We start from the raw sequence: 18171 nt of genomic DNA on the forward strand, positions 1-18171 counted from the left end.
GTTGACCTCGAGCCTGCTTGTCTCGCATAAATATCGTGTCTTGGACAACATGTACTATAAACTGGTTTCAGATGACCAAGGTCATCACTAAATCACACACAAACTAAGGTTTGCTATCCCAAGAGACTGCTGGTAGTTAGTAAATATTTCAAAACACTTTAGCGCTCTATATGAACAGAAAGTGTTCTTTCTTAGACAGAGACGATACATCTGTGACTGGCACGTGGATTTCCTAAAGGAGAAAAATAAAGCATGGTAATGTGATATCTGTGAGAGGTTTATTAGATGTCGGACAGAGGAGGAACTCATTAGAGATGGTCACACAGGCACTGCAACTGAGCTGGATTAAAGTAGGTATCAGATGTATAGTGTCATCATGAGTCAGACAAATGAAAAAATAAAATGTTGCAAAACGAGAATAAATCCGATGTCTTCTCACTTTACACATGTTTTTTTCTCCACTATTCGTGAACAGTAAAAACATCTTGTGTTTTTTTTTTTAATTGGTTTTCAACAAAAACAACCCGACACTTCTCGCCTTTATTCTGACACATTTACAAATTGCTGCACAAAGAATGTGAGGTGATGAGAGCACGAGCCAAAAACTGTCTAAAGGTGTATGACCGTTTTATTATATAAGTCTATAGCTGTAGATTTGAGCTAGATATCAATCATAAACTTTGACCAAAATGCTTTAGTTTTAAGTGTATCCTGCTGACTTAGAGCCACAGCTTTTTATATATCATGAAAACTCTACATTTTCACTCAATAAAGATATGGATGGAAGGAAGGATTGGTGACAAGACTAATAACGTCTCCACCTGGCAGGTCAAGGTTGCTTTTCTTCTCATGCACTCTTCACCTCGACTACTCACCTGTTTTTTATCAGCTGACAGAATCTCCTCTGCAGAGCTGCTCTCACTGCACTGTGAGGCTGCTCTGAGCCTTATTGTGTCTATAAACCTCAATTTAATTTAAACTATCTACTTGATAAATAACAGATTTAAAGATTAAACGACAACAGTGTTCTGTTTTATAGTAGAAAAACACTTAAGTAATCCATTAATCTATCCAGTTTTTTTTTTTTTTAATAAGGGCAGCCCAGTGCATGGTGAATGGGGTTATATGAGCACATCTGCCTCACATCATGAAGGGTGGATACTTAGGAACTTTCTGTGTGGAGTGTGCATGTTCTCCCTGTGCTTACATGGGCTTTTTCTGAGTACTCTTATCTCCATTTACCATCCAATAACATGTATGTTAGATTAACTGGAGTCTCAATGGGACTGTGAGGTGTCTGTGTTTGCCTTGTGATGGACTGGTGCCTTGTCCAGGGTGTGCTTCCACCTATTGTGCACTTTGAGTGCTGGAGAAAGCCACCAGCAGACACCTCATGACCCTGAACAGGTACAAGTCGGTCAGACAAAGCATATTTTTTTTATTTTTTTTATTATCAATTAATCATATAAGAAAAATCACATAATTATGCCTCTTTATCTTATTCCATAACTAACAGATTTACATAACACAAAAATGTAAAAAAAAAATCAAAAAACATCTTTTCATTACACAAAACAAATAAACATACAACAATCTGACAGAACAATTTCACTCATGTGACCTTTTAAGTATAGGAATTTCTGAAATAAATGTCTAATATAGGCAACATTGCCTAAATAAACATAATAATAGTGCTAATTGAGGTAAAACTAAAGTTTTTCCCTCAAGTTCAAAAGTGAAAATGTGAAATTTGACATTTAACTTATTAATTTAATGACAAATGTGGTTTCCTTTCAACATTAAGAAAGCAACATTACATTATTTTTCAAAGTAATCATTGCTATAATTACTTAATACATCAAACCACAATGAAACTGACTTGGTTTCTGTGTCTATGCATTCCTTTCAGTCAAATGTTCTTCAAAGTGACTATACATACATATAAGTAGACTTTCCTCCACCCATTTGTCAAGAAGATCCCAATGGGAATCTAGGGCAGTTTCCGGCTGTCTAAAACCAGCAGGTTGTTGGTTTCATTTTTAGCAGCTGACATCTGCTCTTTGCTTTGAAGGAACAATCGGCCACTTTTGGTCTCAAGCTGCATACAAAGTGCTTCAAGTTCATCCTTTCGCTTTCCCAAAAATGTTCTTGTTTTAGACCATTTTTTTATATATTTTTTTTAATTGCTGCACTTTTTATTGCTTGAAATCACTGATTGTTTGTATTTTTCTTCTTTCTGTCATTTTCCATGCATGCATTTTGGCTACTGTGACCTTCCTCCCAATCCCACAATGCAGTGCGTGGATAAGATGTCGAATAGGTTAACGAAGCATCGACTCAGATAGTTTGCTTTGACTCTTTTTCTGAATTGGTTTAGTCTTCTTAACAGGAAGTTAAAAAAAAAACAACTGCTTTAAACAAGGGGTTTGTTAACCTACAATGGGCTGACTTTGTCCTACAGGAGGAACAATGTGCTAAGTATGAAAAGACACCTCTAGCTAGTTTATAGCAGACAAAACACTTACAACAAACCAAATATATTTACAGTATTGAGAAATGCTCAAATTAAATTAATACTGTGTTTCAGTGTGCATCTGGTTTATCAAGTCCAGTCATGTCAAGTTTATATGTATAGCACTTTTCATGTAGGACAATTCAAAGTGCTTTACAAAAAACACCACAGCACACCATCAAACTTACATTTAAAAATGAGGGGGGGGAAAAAATCAAAAACAATCAATAAAAAAGGACAATATCAGATCAAACAGTGTGACTTCCAACCTGGTGAAACCTCTCCCAGTATCTGTCAGTTGGAGAGCACGTGTGGAAAAAAAAAAACTACTGCCATTTTTAATATTTTGCAGTTTTATGTACTGCAATTTCCCTATTCTGGTTTTGGAAGCAAAAACGAGTTTAAAAACGATGAGGGGATTATGTCTTCATTGTGCTTGTAAGCACTGGGCTAAAATGAGAGAGCAGTAGTTTCTCCTCACCAGACTTGGAGCTTGATGGGTGGTGGGTGTGGGTGTGAGGGGGGGGGGCGCAGGCAATGTTAGGGGTAACAGTGCGCGCTGAGGGCGGGAGCAGCAGGCAGCGCTGAGGCTGAGGCTGAGGCTGACCTGGTGGTTTCAGGGTGTCACAGGCTCAGAGCGCACACACACACACACACAGTTGGCGGTTAAAACTCGGACTGCAGACAGAAGCCCACCACCCAAAGCCACCTCACCTTCACAGGAGACCCCTCTGCAACCCACCACCCTCTCTCTTTCCAACTCATTGTCACTCTCCTCTCATTGGTGTTGTTGGAGCAGAGCGCAGCGCAGCGCAGCGCTGTTCTATGGGATGGAGCGCGTAATGGACCGGGTTGGCTCTACTGGGATGTTGACTCTGGGGGTGCTTTCCCTGCTCTGTTCGACGCTGAGCTCAGTTTGGACTTTTAATCTTTACGCAGAACACCCCACTGTTTACAGGGGACCCGATGGGAGTTACTTTGGATACTCTGTGGACTTTTACCAGGCTGTGACCGACAGCAACACGTGAGTGACCACCAACCTAAGGGCTGGAGATCCCCTATCAGGCTCCTGCACAAGTAGATGAAAACACCTTTCATTGCTTTTCCTATAACAGGCTCCATAGAAACAAAAATAAAAGTCTATTAAGATAGAGCTGGGCGATATGGACTAAAACTCAATATTTTTTCTCAAAATGTTGATATACAATATAAATCTCGATCATTTTTATTTAAATAAATTCTGACCAGAAAGACAATTCCGGGTACATTTGCTAATGTAAAATGCCACAGAGACACTTTTATAAACAAAAAGCTGCTCAATATGTGTCGCTTTTGTCTTTTTCTCCTGTAAGGGACAGCACGTGTGAGTGAGTTCTGTAGTGAGGCTTGTTTAGGGGAAGGTCTGGGATAAAAAGCACTCAGAAAAGCACAGTTTGTTGGATTTATGAGCAGCAAAAGCAGTCACTCCTAAAAAGAGTATTTTGATACAAAATAAGTACATGTATCCTTATAGGTGATATTCTCATTTTCTATATCTCCCAAATAGAAAACTCCATTGCAGCTCCATTATAAACAGGACCATTCTAATTTGTGTGGCACATTTGAGTTTCCTCAGCTCTTTTTTTTTTTTTTTTTTGGCCCTCCAGAATCAGTGTGTTGGTGGGGGCTCCTAAAGCCAACACCTCCCAGCCTGGAATCGTGGAGGCTGGAGCCGTCTATTACTGCCCCTGGCCTGGACTGCCTGAGAGCTGCAGACAAATCCCCTTTGACAACTCAAGTAAGCTTCCCTTAAAGGTTTCTATCATCAGATCACAGAAAAAGTGAGTTTGTTCTCCAAGCGTATGTGCAGAATGAGCAATCAGACTAATTTCATCACCATCTTTGGTTTTAGGTGTATTTAAAATAACTGCATTTTGACAAGTGTGCATGTGATGGATCTCCAGGAAGTAATAGGTGGACAGATGTTTCTCCACTTGAAACCCCTGCTGGCTGCTGCTGTGTAACCTGGGTCTGATATGTGTGCATGTCTTAAGGGTTTTTGCTGCAGTTATAAAGTCAGATTGTACATGTGGGTCTCGTCAACTTTGTCGGTAAACTGAGGGTCTGTGATGTTTGCTGATTCAAGTTTATTCTGGTTGTGAATAATGTGAATTGTGACTGTACTTATACCTGGAAATCATTTGCAAGTGTCAAGTGATAAAACAAAGGAGAGAGACACTGAGACGGGAAAACCTCGTGCACGAGGGAATTTAATTCCTTCCTATACAAAGAAACAAGGCAGATTGCAGGAGATCTGCTTTGTATTAGATGTAGAATATGTGTTCCTTCTCGATGCCCCGCCCCTTGTTTCATTCTCTTCATCAGTCTGCTTTTCTTTATCACAAAGAACCTCTTTCATCTTTATGGAAACCACAAGAGAGACCTCGAGACGGAATGGATTTATAGCTGCAGTCTGACGATTTAAAATTAATTTATTTTGGAATTTTGGGAAATGATAGGATGAGATCAGATACGATGCATGCCAATTCAACAGCTGATTAATCAATATATAGATTTATCAGCATTGTAAACTGTAAATGAAATACTGATGTGCTGATGAAAGCACAACATTAGAACTTGTGCCTAAACTAATGAGAGGACTGGATTTGATTTTTTTCTGTTTTATTTTGGTTCTTAAAAGAGTTTGTTATAGTGTGAAGTGCTTGGAGCTTATTGTAGCTCTGAAGGATGGAGTACAGAACATCATGTGTATGAAGCCATGTGCTCATGTGCATTTACAGTAAGTATAGCTTTCCACCACGTGATTGATGACAGAGGCCATGGTGGATATTTCTTAAGTTACAGCAGATTCATCTTTACTGGCACAAACACACATATGCACACACACACAAGTAATATTTTGCTGCTTCAGTTTTGCATGTGCATGTGTGTTAGTGTGTATGGGTGTATAGTGTGTAGCAGCGTGCATGGTGATATAATGTGTGTGTGAGAGAGAGTAGTCGTTGCATATCTTCACCGTCTACTTTTACTTTGAAATGTCATTTTTCCTACAGTTTATGATATAAACTATGTAATGTAACGATGTATGAATATTTTTTTTTTATTTTATTTTCTAAATATATAAAAGTTTATTGTCCATCTGGTTTGGAGTATTTACACTTGACCCTAAATCCCCAATTCCCTCTGCGCGTCTTATTCATTCTTATGTGTGATAGAAGTGGGTCAAACCTTCAGTTTCAAAAGGCAAACATAATTCACTAGAGTTTGAGTTAGTTAGACCAGTGGTTCTCAACATTTTCAGCCCACGACCCCCAAATAAAGGTGCCAGAGACCGGGGACCCCCACTGTACCTGAAGGTGGTTGAACACAGACATTGAAGAACAGTCATATGCAGACAGGGTCATCTATAAGGGGGGCTAAAGGGGAGATCGTTTTGGAGACCATCCATAAAGTCACCAAAATGAATCTGTGATAACCACATTTATCTATTGATCTGAATAATATCCACTGTTTTCCAGTAACCTTATTATTATTTGTGCCATAGTATATAGTCATCTTAAAGATGTAAATCCTTGTTTTAATCAGAATTAAAATGAGTGGTGAAATGGACAGAAAAAGTAGTAAAAAGGTTCAAACTAAGTATAAATATTGGAACAATTAGTTTAAACTGCCAAAAAATGGGCATGACAAATCATGAATGTGGTTAAATTGGCAAAAAAAAAAGGCATGAAATATGGTGAAAAGAGGTTTAAAGTGACACTAATGGGTGAACTTATGCAACATTAGGTGGAAAAAGAAAGTGGAAGTGCCGAAAATGTCTGGAAATTGGAAAAAATTGCAGAAAAGGCATTGTAATTTGATGGAGAAGTGGCAGAAATGTGAGTAATGAAGCAAAAATGCATTAAAAGGAGCAAAAATATGGCAAAATGGTGTTGGTGTTCTACTATATATAGTTTTTAGTTCCTACATTTTTTTAGGTTTAGGGCTTTGTTCCTAGTGGTTAGGTAAAAGCAATTATACGGTATACGCTTTAGCAAATAAGTAGGTTTTGAGTTTAGACTTAAAGATGGAGAGAGTAGCAGCCTCCCGTACTGAGACTGGGAGCTGGTTCCAAAGGCGAGGAGCCTGGTAGCTCAACGCTCTGCCTCCTGTTCTACTTCAAGACACTTTAGGAACTTCCAGATGACCATCAAACTGAGAGCGGTGTGTTCTGCCCTGGCCATAGGGCACTAACAGGTCTCTAAGATAAACAGGAGCTTGATCATGCAGAGCTTTGTATGCTAACAGGAGGATTTTAAACTCTATTCTAGATTTTACAGGAAGCCAATGAAGAGAAGCCCATACTGGAGAAATATGTAGGATTCTGGCTGCAGAATTCTGAATTAACTGGAGACTTTTTTAGTGAGTTACTAGGACATCTTGACAGTAGGGAATTACAATAATCTAGTCTAGATGTAACAAATGCATGGATTGGTTTTTCAGCATCACTCTGGGCCAAGATATTCCTGATTTTAGAGATATTACAGAGGTGGAAGAAGGCTGTCCTTGTGATTTGTTTAATATGAGAGTTAAAAGTTAACGCTTGCGTTTTTTTACTGTGGTACTGGGTGACAGAGTAATGCCATCCAGAGATACTATTTTCTCTGATAATTTCTCTCTAAAGTGTGTTTTAAACCAAAGAAAATCACTTTGGTTTTATCCTGGTTAAGAAGGAGAAAGTTACGGCTCATCCAGGATGTGATGTCTTTAAGACAAGCCTGTAGTCTTACTAACTGATGAGTTTAATCTGATTTCATTGAGAGATAAAGCTGTGTATTATTTGCACAGCAATGGAAATTTACATTATGTTCTCTGATAATGTAACCTAGTGGAAGCCTATATAATGTAAAGAGTATTGGTCCTAAAACTGAACCTTGTGGAACTCCATGATTAACTCTGGTGTGCGTTGAGAATAGATTATCAACAAGAACAAAGTGGGTTCTGTCTGATAGGTAGGATTTAAACCAACCCAGCGCTGTTCCTTTAATCCCAAAAACGCTTTCCAGTCTCTGCAGCAGTAGATGATGATCCACTGTATCGAAGGCTGCACTGAGATCTAAGAGCACCAGAACTGAGACCAACCCTCTGTCTGAGGCTAAGAGGAGATCATTGGTTACTTTTACTAAAGCAGTCTCTGTGCTGTGATGGGCTCTAAAGCCAGACTGAAAGCTCTCGTATAAATTGTTCCTAAGTAGGTGATCACATAGTTGACCTGAAATGAGTTTTTCAAGAATTTTGGAAACAAAACTGGGACAAGTCACTTGGATCGAGGGTAGGTTTTTTAAGGAGAGGTTTGATTACAGCGGTTTTGAAGGCATGTGGAACATAATCTGTTACTAAAGATGTGTTAATCCAGTTCATCATATTAGTGCTAATTAGTGGAAGAACATCCTTAAATAGTGGAGTTGGGATTGGATCTAAAAGACAGGTTGTTGGTTTAGAAGCACTAACTATTGAGGCCAGTTCAGATAGACTAATTGGAGTAAAACTATGTAAACAAAAGCTGCACTTGGGGATATTTCAGGAGCTGCTTTGTTTAAGAAATTATTGAGCACGCCTGCAGCAGTCATTAGCTTTGTTTCTTATTGTTAGAATTTTATCAGTAAAGAAATTGATGAAGTCATCACTGCTCAGGTTGACAGTAATAGAGGGTTCAACAGAGCTGTGGCTTTCTGTGAGCCCGGCTACAATGTTGAATAGAAACCGAGGATTGTTCTTGTTTTCCTCTATTAAAGTTGAATAATAAGAGGTCTTCTAGCTTTGCGAAGAGCTTTTTTTATAAGCTAACAAACTTTCTCTCCTGGCAGTATGAACTTCTACCATGTTTGAGGAGAGCCACCTCCTTTCTAATTTTCACAATGCCTGTTTTATTCAGATTTATACCCGGGGGCACCTTTTTATGAAATATGGCAAGTTTGGTGTAGTTGCAGAAAAAGGGTAACAATGAGCAAAAATTGGCTCAAATTGCTAAAAAAATACTCCTCGTTTCTTGAAGTTCATCTGGCGACCCCCTACCAGTGTCTTGTGACCCCAAATGGGGTGCTGACCCCAAGGTTCAGACAAATAGGAAACAACTTGTGGATTGATTTTACCCCAAATTTAGACCAAACCTGATGTTATTAACTGGCTAAACACCTGTATCTCTAACTATACTGTATTTCCCAACTTTCCTATTGTCTGTGTGTGCGTGTGCGTGCGTGTGTGTGTGTGCGTGTGTGAGTGTGAGTGTGAGTGTGAGTGTGAGTGTGAGTGTGTGTGTGTGTGTGTGTGTGTGTGTGTGTGTGTGTGTGTGTGTGTGTGTGTGCGTGTGAGTGTTTGAGGTGTTTAATGGAGTGTGGATTCAACCCCTCAAGAGGTTCGGCTGCTTTGAAACAACACTGAAAATATCTGAGCAAAGACATGCCTGCTCTGCTCCTCACACACAGTCACATTAAATCTGGCACCTCATTGTGACCGCGCTGGAAATGTACATGTGCGTTTGCAATGTTTGTGTGTTTGTGTAGAGTAGTGTGCGGTCTCTTAAGGGTTGTTTCTTTTTATGGGGAAATTCTCCATATCCTGACAAATGTCTGTTTCTGGGAGTCAAATGGTGTTTTGATGTGTGTTATAGGCCTGTTAAGACGTTGCTCCTGATTCTTATGAGGACAAATGTTTTCCTTTCCCACACATCACACAGTTGGAGGCATTGCCATTGTCAATGTTGGCTTTTACTGCTGCTGGTAGAAAAAGGCTCATCAATTCCTCCATTTTAAAGATCTCTGTCTTCTTTTCTTCTTTTCTAGATAACCGGATGATAAAGGTGAATGGCACCAGAGAGCGTCTGGAGTTCAAGTCACACCAGTGGTTTGGAGCATCTGTTCGGACTCACAAAGGAAAAGTCGTGGTGAGTTAACACAATGTCAAATAACTTAAAAGTCCTATTTGTCGTCACTTGATTTTTGTTCTGTCAATGATCTGTGATGGTTTAATCAAGGTTTTGTTGGTTGTGTAGGCTTGTGCTCCTCTCTATCACTGGCGGACAGTGAAGATAGGTGGGGAGAAGGACCCCGTGGGGACCTGCTATGTGGCTGTGCAGAACTTCAGTGCCTACGCTGAGTATTCACCCTGCAGGACCAGTGAGTCATAACCATTCTCCTTGGCTTTTTTTTCCTCATTCTGATTATTAAAGTCTCCATTCGATTACAAACTGTTTATTTAATTATTTGACATCTTATTTTGGTAACACCTCACAGCGCCTCACAGTTTCTCAAATGAGGGTACGTGTACCCCTAGGGGTACGCATTGGCACTGCAGGGGGTACTAAATTAACAAACGAAAGCATTAAAAATAGAAAGTGTCTATTTGGATGGTTGCCGTACGGGCAACCCCCGGTGCTATTGGTACGGTTACTGAAGTGCACGTACGTAGCGTCTTAGGTTTAGGGTTAGGCTTAGGTTATAACCCAATATCGCAACAATTTCTAAGGTTAGGGTTAGGTTTAGGATAAGGTTCAGTGTTAGTCATGCGACCAAAACTAGCCAAATAGGGGCACTACGTATGGATAGAATCTCGGTTTATTGATACGGCAACCGTACGGATAGCCAGTGCCTTAAAAATATGGTGTTTTATAATGTTTATTTTTAGTTAACATAATAAATATCATGGAAATGATCTTCATTAGAACATGAACTGAAAACACAAGGGTCAGTTTTGGTCCCACACCAGGTGGATGATGACCGGAAATGATAAAACTATAGAAAGAAACCTATTCAGGAGGCATTAAATACTATTTAATTCCACTCATTTACAAAATTAAATTCTTTAAAATGTGTGTTATCACTCATTCATTCCATCATTATGCTCTATAGTTGTTTTTTCATAGTATTCTGAGGAAAAGGTAGTCGGACATAAGGGGGTACTTGGATTCAGAAATAAGAGAATGGGGGTACTTGAGCTAAAAAATATAAGTATAAGTATAATTGGAATATCTAAATTAAAAGCACTCACCTACCTTGTATTACAGTTTGGAATAATATAAAAAATCAATCTTTGGACAAGAATTGATTCCTAATTGTCAAAATCACTGATCTTTGGGTTCAGCCATCAGAAGCAGAAACTTATAACAATTAATTGTAGTAGAAGCAAAATAAAAGCCAACTTGGTGGCATTTGTCCCTTTTCAGTTTTAACTTTTTCTGATCCTTTATGGGCGGGGCTTCACTCAAAGCAAAAAAAAAAAAATTAGAATGGTTGCTAAATCAGAACTCAAGTATAAAATTCCATTTGAAAATGTCATTTGGCTCCTAATTCCACGTGCACCTATTTAATGATGAGCATCACTGAAGGTGTCTCAAAGTTTAGACAGAGGGGAGAGAGTTAAGCAGATCTCACACGGAGATGTTCCACTATCAGCCAAACTCACTGTTTATATAAGAATGTATAATTCATTATTAAACTCATCCGTTTTTGGCCAAAATATAGCATTACCAAACTAACCAATGACATTCTCCTAGCAGAAAAAAATGGCACATTTTACCATGGAAATTTCAACCCTGTGTAGCATTTAATGGCTCAACTAGTCTGGGACACGAGGATGAACTATCCTATCCTATTCTGTTCACTAACCCCAACCAGTTGCAGCAGATGGTTGCCACATCTGAACCTGGTTCCGCTGGAGATTTCTTCCTATAAAAAAGGGGGAGTTTTTTCTTCCCACTGTCGCTAAATGCTTGTTCATGTAGATCTTATTGGGTTCTTTCTTTCTTACTATGGACTCTATATTTTGTTAAGCGCTTTGAGATGACGTTGCTGTAATTTGCGCTATATAAATAAAGCTGAATTGAATTGAATTGAATCTAGAGCAGATGCTCAAATGCAAACGTTGGATGTCTGGAGGGTGAGTTACCTAGAAGTTGTACATTTGTTTCCTCAATAGATCATCAAGAGTGATCTAACAGCCATAAGAGAGGCAGAACATCTCTCATGTATTACACGTTGCCTTGGAGAGAAGATGACCTGCCTCTCTAACAGTTTATCCGTCTCTCACGCTTCCCATTCCTCACTGTCATCACTTTAGTGAACATGATTATTGGGAGGCTTCATCGCCTTCTCTGTCACAGATCTGTTCTTCTTTGCTTACTTTAGGCCCATAAACTTCTTCAATCTGAAGCAAACTTTGATAAGAACAGATGAAGGCTTGCAACACCTCATAAGCAGCAAATTAAACAAAGCCTCTTTTCGTCTCTTTGACACGCTCTAACATGCATTCTCATACTCAATCTCGTAGTAGTTTTGGAGTTGTTAAATCTTTTTAGTCATTAATGCCAGTGCGGAGTAATCAAGGCTAAATAATCACACTGTAAACTCAGCTGCTCTCTGGGGAAACATAAATCTGCCTACTTGTTTGTGTTGAAGGAGTTTTTCTTAATCGTGTTTCAGGTTAGTTTTTCTGCCTGCGGCTACATTGGCGCTTTCCCTGAGAGAACGGACACTTACAACACATCACATGATATTTATTTATGAAATTGTCTTGTTATGCATCATTAAGATTTCTTCCATGGTGGTGGTGGGTGGCACTCAAATGGAGAACAATTTGTGATTTATTTGTCGGCCTTGTGCATTCATGAGACACATCTCACTTTTTAGCCTTTAAACATTTGTAACTTTTCTCTGGTGTGAAAAAGTCCCAACAACGGTAGTTCCCAGGGCCTGGAATACAACACGTTTGTCATACATGGCTACAATGGATTCGTGATGCAGAAAAAAGACCCCAGTCAGATGAACTTGCCTTTAAAGATACACATGGTATTAAGTTATTAAGGCACTGAAGCAGAGAAGAGAAGTGGATTTAACAACTTCTTCTTTAGCCTCGATCGTGTTTCTCATTGAGTTGGTCAAGTAACATTAGTATTATTGTCAAGTACAGTAAAGAAAATGTGTTATATATATATATATATATATATATATATACATATGGGTTACATACATTTTAACCTTAAACATAAGAATATTCTACAATTTAATAAAATAAATAAAAAATAAATGAGTTGACCCTGAAAAATATCCTCAATAAATCCAATAAAAACAAATATATATATAAAGTGCAAAAAAAAAACACTAGTTTAATAACTGAAACATAACAATAATCTACAATTGAATAGAACAAATTGAAAATGAAATAGATAACCCTAAAAAATAACCTTAATAAATCTAATCAAAACAACTTATGTATCGGAGTGATTATATCAGAGATTTTAGATACATGACGATATATTCTGATACTGATATAGGACCAATATGGACAACACTAGTTATAATAGCACTGGTAAACCAAGTTCATTTTTTAAGAACTGCAGTACTGTATAACAACGCTGACAAAATATTGTTAAACCTAACATGATTATTACATCTTGATCTTAACTAAGTGAGTTTATCTGTGTTTCTGTTGCGTTCAGATGATCCAGACCCAGAGGGACAGGGATTCTGCCAGGCTGGTTTCAGTGTAGACTTCACAAAGGTAAAAACGACTCATCATCATCATCTGTCATAACTAATAACCCAAAAGTATCCTGCTCTCAATCTGTGTCCTCTCAAACTGCACACTGACAACTTTCAAACCCAACACCGTCCTCAGAGATTTATGGACACAAAAAAGATGAGAGAACTTTTGTCCCGAGAGAAGACTCCCCTCCCCATGTGACCCCAATACCCTATGAACACAATAGACCCAATCCACGCATTCTTGCACTGTATAGTCAATATGAACTTTGGCCTTGGTTTCATGGTCCAACTCTACCCTTCTGTACAGGAAACTGTCATTTTCTGCAGGATGTCAACAGTCTTGAAAACTAGAATCATACACACACACGCACGAATACACATTACAGACCGATTTCTGACACATGACTAATCCCTGTTACTCATTTCTTTGCTCCAGGAAGGAAGACTGGTTGTTGGAGGACCTGGAAGCTATTACTGGCAAGGTAACTAAAACAGCAGAATGTAAACCTGTGTTTTCTCTTTAACTTGCACTGATTTTAGAGACGGGAAGGCTTTCAAGTAAATATATTAAGATGAGTTGGCCAAATGTAGGAGAAAATGGAAATAAGTTCTCTCTTTGATTCCTCCTTTCCTCCATAACGTCATGTCTCTGTATGCCTGTAACAGTGAGACAGGAAGCGTGTGTTTGGGCTCTGTAATGAGCTGATCAGGGGCTAATGGAGTGTTTAGGAACTGCCCCGCTACGCTACCCTGTGGTAATGCACAGAGGACATTGAAAAAACCTTTAAGCGAGTGATAGAGCTAGTGCTGGGTGATATATCAAGATTCAAGATATATTGAGTTTTATATTTTGTCGATAGAGAAAATGACAATATCGCCTATATCGACCTATATATACATTTTTATTTAAATAAAAATACTCGTTTTAGAAGTCTATGCTTTTGCTACTTCTCAGAACAGCATAAAAAGCACAGTTAGATGGATTTCTGAGTGCGTCTTAACCGTAGACTGTAAAGAAGATGGACGACGCAAGCTCTCGGGGAAGTGAAGCTTTATTTTTAGAGCTCCCACTGCTGACTGGCTGTAGTATAGGTCATAATGATAACAGATGGGATGTTGGTCGAAGTGTAAAGTTAAAATACTCGTCACATAATTTTTTGCCAAACCTAAACTCTGCTGTGATCATTAGTTATTATCACCCTACATTGTGTTCAAGTGCTAATTTTTCTGTGACGTTTGTTTTAAATAAGTTAATTGAGGTTAAAAAACGGGATTTGACGTCATATATGACGATGATTGACAGCCTCGGATCTTGCGTAGCTCTCTTTGTGAATAGCATAAGCAGTTACATTGGGAAGGAAAGCTGAGACGCCATTAAACTTTTCCGTTCAGTTTTTTTGTCTTTTTTGAGCTACTAGTACTAGTGCTAACCTCTATGATCTGATCATCATAACAAGACAAGAAAATTTACAGTGGGAAAGATACTTATGTTCTTGGCGTAGCTGGGCTTCGTAACTCATTAGGGCAGTACGCAAAATGGGCGGGACGTGTTACCAGGGCTCCTCCCATCGGACCCTACTGCACAGACTCTGGTTCCAAATGACGTCAAAATTGCAAGATGGCAGTGCCTCTATGAGCTGTATTTTGGCTTCAAGAACATTGAGTGGGAACAGCTACAGCGCACACCCACTAGGGATGGGAATCGAAAACCGGTTCTTTCTCAGAACTGGTTCCCAGTAATCCAATTCCTAGGAATTGTGTGTTTGCTTGCCTGTCAATTCCGCTTATCTGTTCCTCTTACATCGCAAATACATAACGATAAACTCCTCCAAGTCCTGTGAGCTCCTTCCATCATATAGTTGTTTGTTGTCAACTGCGGAGAATTCACCTCCTCCACCCGCAGCTGTGCTGTCCTCCGTTCTGTGTTTGTAGCATCTCTGTTGCTACGCTACTCACTTCCGGGTTCTGAACACTCGCGCAAAAGTTGCTTCTTGCACGGACTTTTCTTCCAAAAACAACAAACTTCCGCAAGAACACACACCACGTTGCCAGTTTATGTCCTCATAACAAGTAATCAGACACGGGAGACGGACTGGTACTGATTGTTGTCTTTACTTTTTCTCTTTCACACTGGTTCTCACACACACACACACACGGCTGATGACGTCACATGTAACAACCTGGGGACGGCGTCTCTGAAGGTCCATTTACAGAAATGTAAACAAAGGCTAAACTAAAGCTTTACCATTTAAATACATAATAAGTGCAGCTGTACTTTTGGTTAATATGTTCTTTTTTACAGAATAATTATTTGTTTTATGTCTGAATTCATTTTGGATCAAGTTGTTCAAGTTCAAAAGGAGCACTATAAATATTCTCAAATGTTTGTAGTCAAAATGTGTCATGTTGTAATAATAATAATAATAATTCATCAATTTTATATAGTGCTTTTGTATATATTATTATCCAGTGAAAACAATCTATACCTGGTGAATTAAAAGAGCTGATTTTCCTGCAGGAAATGAAAGAGACAAAGATAATATAATAAAGAGTTAAAGCAAACAAATCCATTTGTATTATTTAATTCCCTCACCCAATGAGAATCGGTAAGGAATCGAATCTATAAGCAGTATCGATAATGGAATCGTAATCACTCAGTTCTTATCAATTCCCATCCCTATCGCCTAACAAGACCTTCCCCTCAATAAGCCACACTACAGAACTCACTCTTGCGCTGTCCGTTACAGGAGAAAAAGCAAAAAGTGTCACATATCGTGCAGCTGTTTGTGAATAAATTAGCCTGTGTGGCATTTTGCATCAGCAAATTTAACCTGGAAATGTCTTTCTAGTAAGAATATGAGTTAAAAATATTGATTTATATTGTATGTCACCATTTAGAGAAAAAATATTGAGAAATTAGTTTTGATCCATATCGCCCAGCCCTAGATGGAGGCTCATAGTGGGAAAGACAGCCCGAGTGATTGGGAATCGCTGCAGAGACGACAGTAACTTGTTGCACCAGGAGGTGAGAAGGATGAGAAATGAGGGAGTTCATAACAAAATGAGACACATGGTGAAGAGGAAAGATGGATATCCTGTTTGATAACAGCAGTGCTGAGGTCAGCTAGCTCGCTGGGTTTGCAGGGTCGCACTAGGCAGGAAGATGAAGTGTCTTCATAGTTGTCGACACATTCAGAACGTGTCATAGCTATGCTGTTGAAGTGTTGCACTACTCCCCCGTCTCCAGGTGTTTGAGACGATGAGTTCCTGAGAGGCTTCTGCAGTCATTTGGGAAGACAAAGAAGACAGCTGCAGATTACTGTGGACAAACCAATATGTCTCTTTGTAACCTATGATCTTTGAGTCTTGGGGAAGACGATTGAGTGTGTTCAGTTTTTATTAAAGGAGATGATATTTTTCATCTGAGAGATAAATCCTTTTAGTATTTGCTTCTGATGTTTATTGCATCTGACTGAATAATAAATGCTACATGAATGTATACAGGAGCACACTTAATAGGCATCACAGACGGTCTAATGGACTGCTCTCTTTCTGTGCCCTCAGCATGGTAAGACAGGCTGCCTCCAGTGAAAACACTTCCTCATATGTTGAGAAAAGCACTCAGCCTGGACTTTATGGCCTGTAATACACAACAATTATCTTCAACTCGATTCATCGTCAGAAAACACTCTTATTAAAGAATGCTTGAAACCAGCAGCTCTTGACTCCTACATCTGTGTTTAGAGTATCCCATAGCATCCCATTAATCGGATAGAGTTTTAGTAATGTCTTGATGCAATGATATGTTATACACAGAGATAAACAGCACAGTGTGAAAAAGAGATTCTGTAGGAGTGGGAGTAAAGCTAAAAGCAGGGTTAAGAGGGCACATTTTCCTCTCTGTCGGTGCACACGCACACACACACATTAAGGAGGATTTATGGAAGGTTGAGGGCAGCCATAGATAAAATCATTTGTTTGTTTGACCTCTTGTTCAACAGCAGAGGAAAGGTGGTGTTTGTGAGCGGTCACCTATAATTCAGCTTCCACGCTCCGAGGAGGATGGGAGTTTTCTTGTGATTTTGTGAAGGAAGACTGCTGTGTTTTTTCAGCTCCTTCTCCTCCATTGACATGTGTTAGTTATCGTCTGGGAAGGTTTCAGTGCATCCTAGCTTACCCACGTTTGCACATCCATCCACTTCATTACTGTAGAAATGATAATGGGCAACACTTCCTGTGCAAGTAGAAAGAGCAGTTAGTGAGTGGCTAATCAATAAGGATGGCAGTTCTTCACCGCCGTCAAGGAAGACATTCTTTTACCGTTTGTTCGCAGGATTACGTCAAAAGTGCTTAAAGGATTCTGACAAAATTTTAACCAGAGACAGACCTTACGCTATGGGAGATTCAATTAAATATTGGAGGGGATATCCAAACAATGTACTAATTCTGGATCAGTTTCAAAATAAAATAATTCCCTCTCTCTCATTGGCAAAGTTTCAGAAATTCATATCTCGGTTTGTAATTGACTGATCTTTAGGGATGTCCCGATACAACTTTTTCACCTCCAATACGATACCGATATTGCAGCCTTGAGTATTGGCCAAGACCGATAACGATGCGATACGATATCAGCATGAATCAAACATACTTTTACGACTTATTTTGTAGTGTGGAATGTTAGAAAAGGCTTGATCAAGTGATGTTACTCAAACAGAGAACAATAGTCAGCAACAGTAGGTATGAGAAAAACTGACCCATTTGTTATTAACCAATTGGTTACATTAATTTTAACTTTCAACATAATATCTACAGTATTCTACAATTGAATAAATAGAATATATATCGGAGATTTTAGATGCAGTCCGATAAATTGCGATATTCGTTTTCTGGCTGATATCAGACCGATAACAATATTGGATCGGGACACCCCTACTGATCTTCATAACATTTGACTAAATTTTGTCAGGTTTGTTCTTCAATTACTCCACTGAGTTTCATCCAGATTGAATCCAGATGCACATTTCATCACTGTTATTCAGAAAAATGGAGGTGCTCATACATTTCAATCTGTTTGGTTATTAATGGGGATTGTAATTTCTTCCAAACCTTGTGTGAATGATCATGGTGCATGTTCAGGATCAA

General features: G+C 38.9%; 1 protein-coding gene across 1 annotated transcript in view; it reads left to right on the plus strand.

Moving 5' to 3' along the window:
- Positions 1 to 3070: 3070 nt before the first annotated feature.
- itga8 (integrin, alpha 8) overlaps positions 3071 to 18171 on the plus strand; it is a 57111-nt gene continuing 42010 nt past the window's right edge. Inside the window, exons 1-6 of the mRNA XM_028470354.1 lie at positions 3071 to 3536; positions 4159 to 4289; positions 9334 to 9434; positions 9543 to 9666; positions 12984 to 13045; positions 13466 to 13511. Coding sequence (XP_028326155.1) covers positions 3343 to 3536; positions 4159 to 4289; positions 9334 to 9434; positions 9543 to 9666; positions 12984 to 13045; positions 13466 to 13511 — 658 coding nt within the window. The 5' untranslated portion in view covers positions 3071 to 3342. The remainder of the gene's footprint in view (positions 3537 to 4158; positions 4290 to 9333; positions 9435 to 9542; positions 9667 to 12983; positions 13046 to 13465; positions 13512 to 18171) is intronic.

Source organism: Gouania willdenowi, chromosome 16 (genome assembly GCF_900634775.1).
Source record: "Gouania willdenowi chromosome 16, fGouWil2.1, whole genome shotgun sequence".
Lineage (NCBI taxonomy): Eukaryota > Metazoa > Chordata > Actinopteri > Blenniiformes > Gobiesocidae > Gouania > Gouania willdenowi.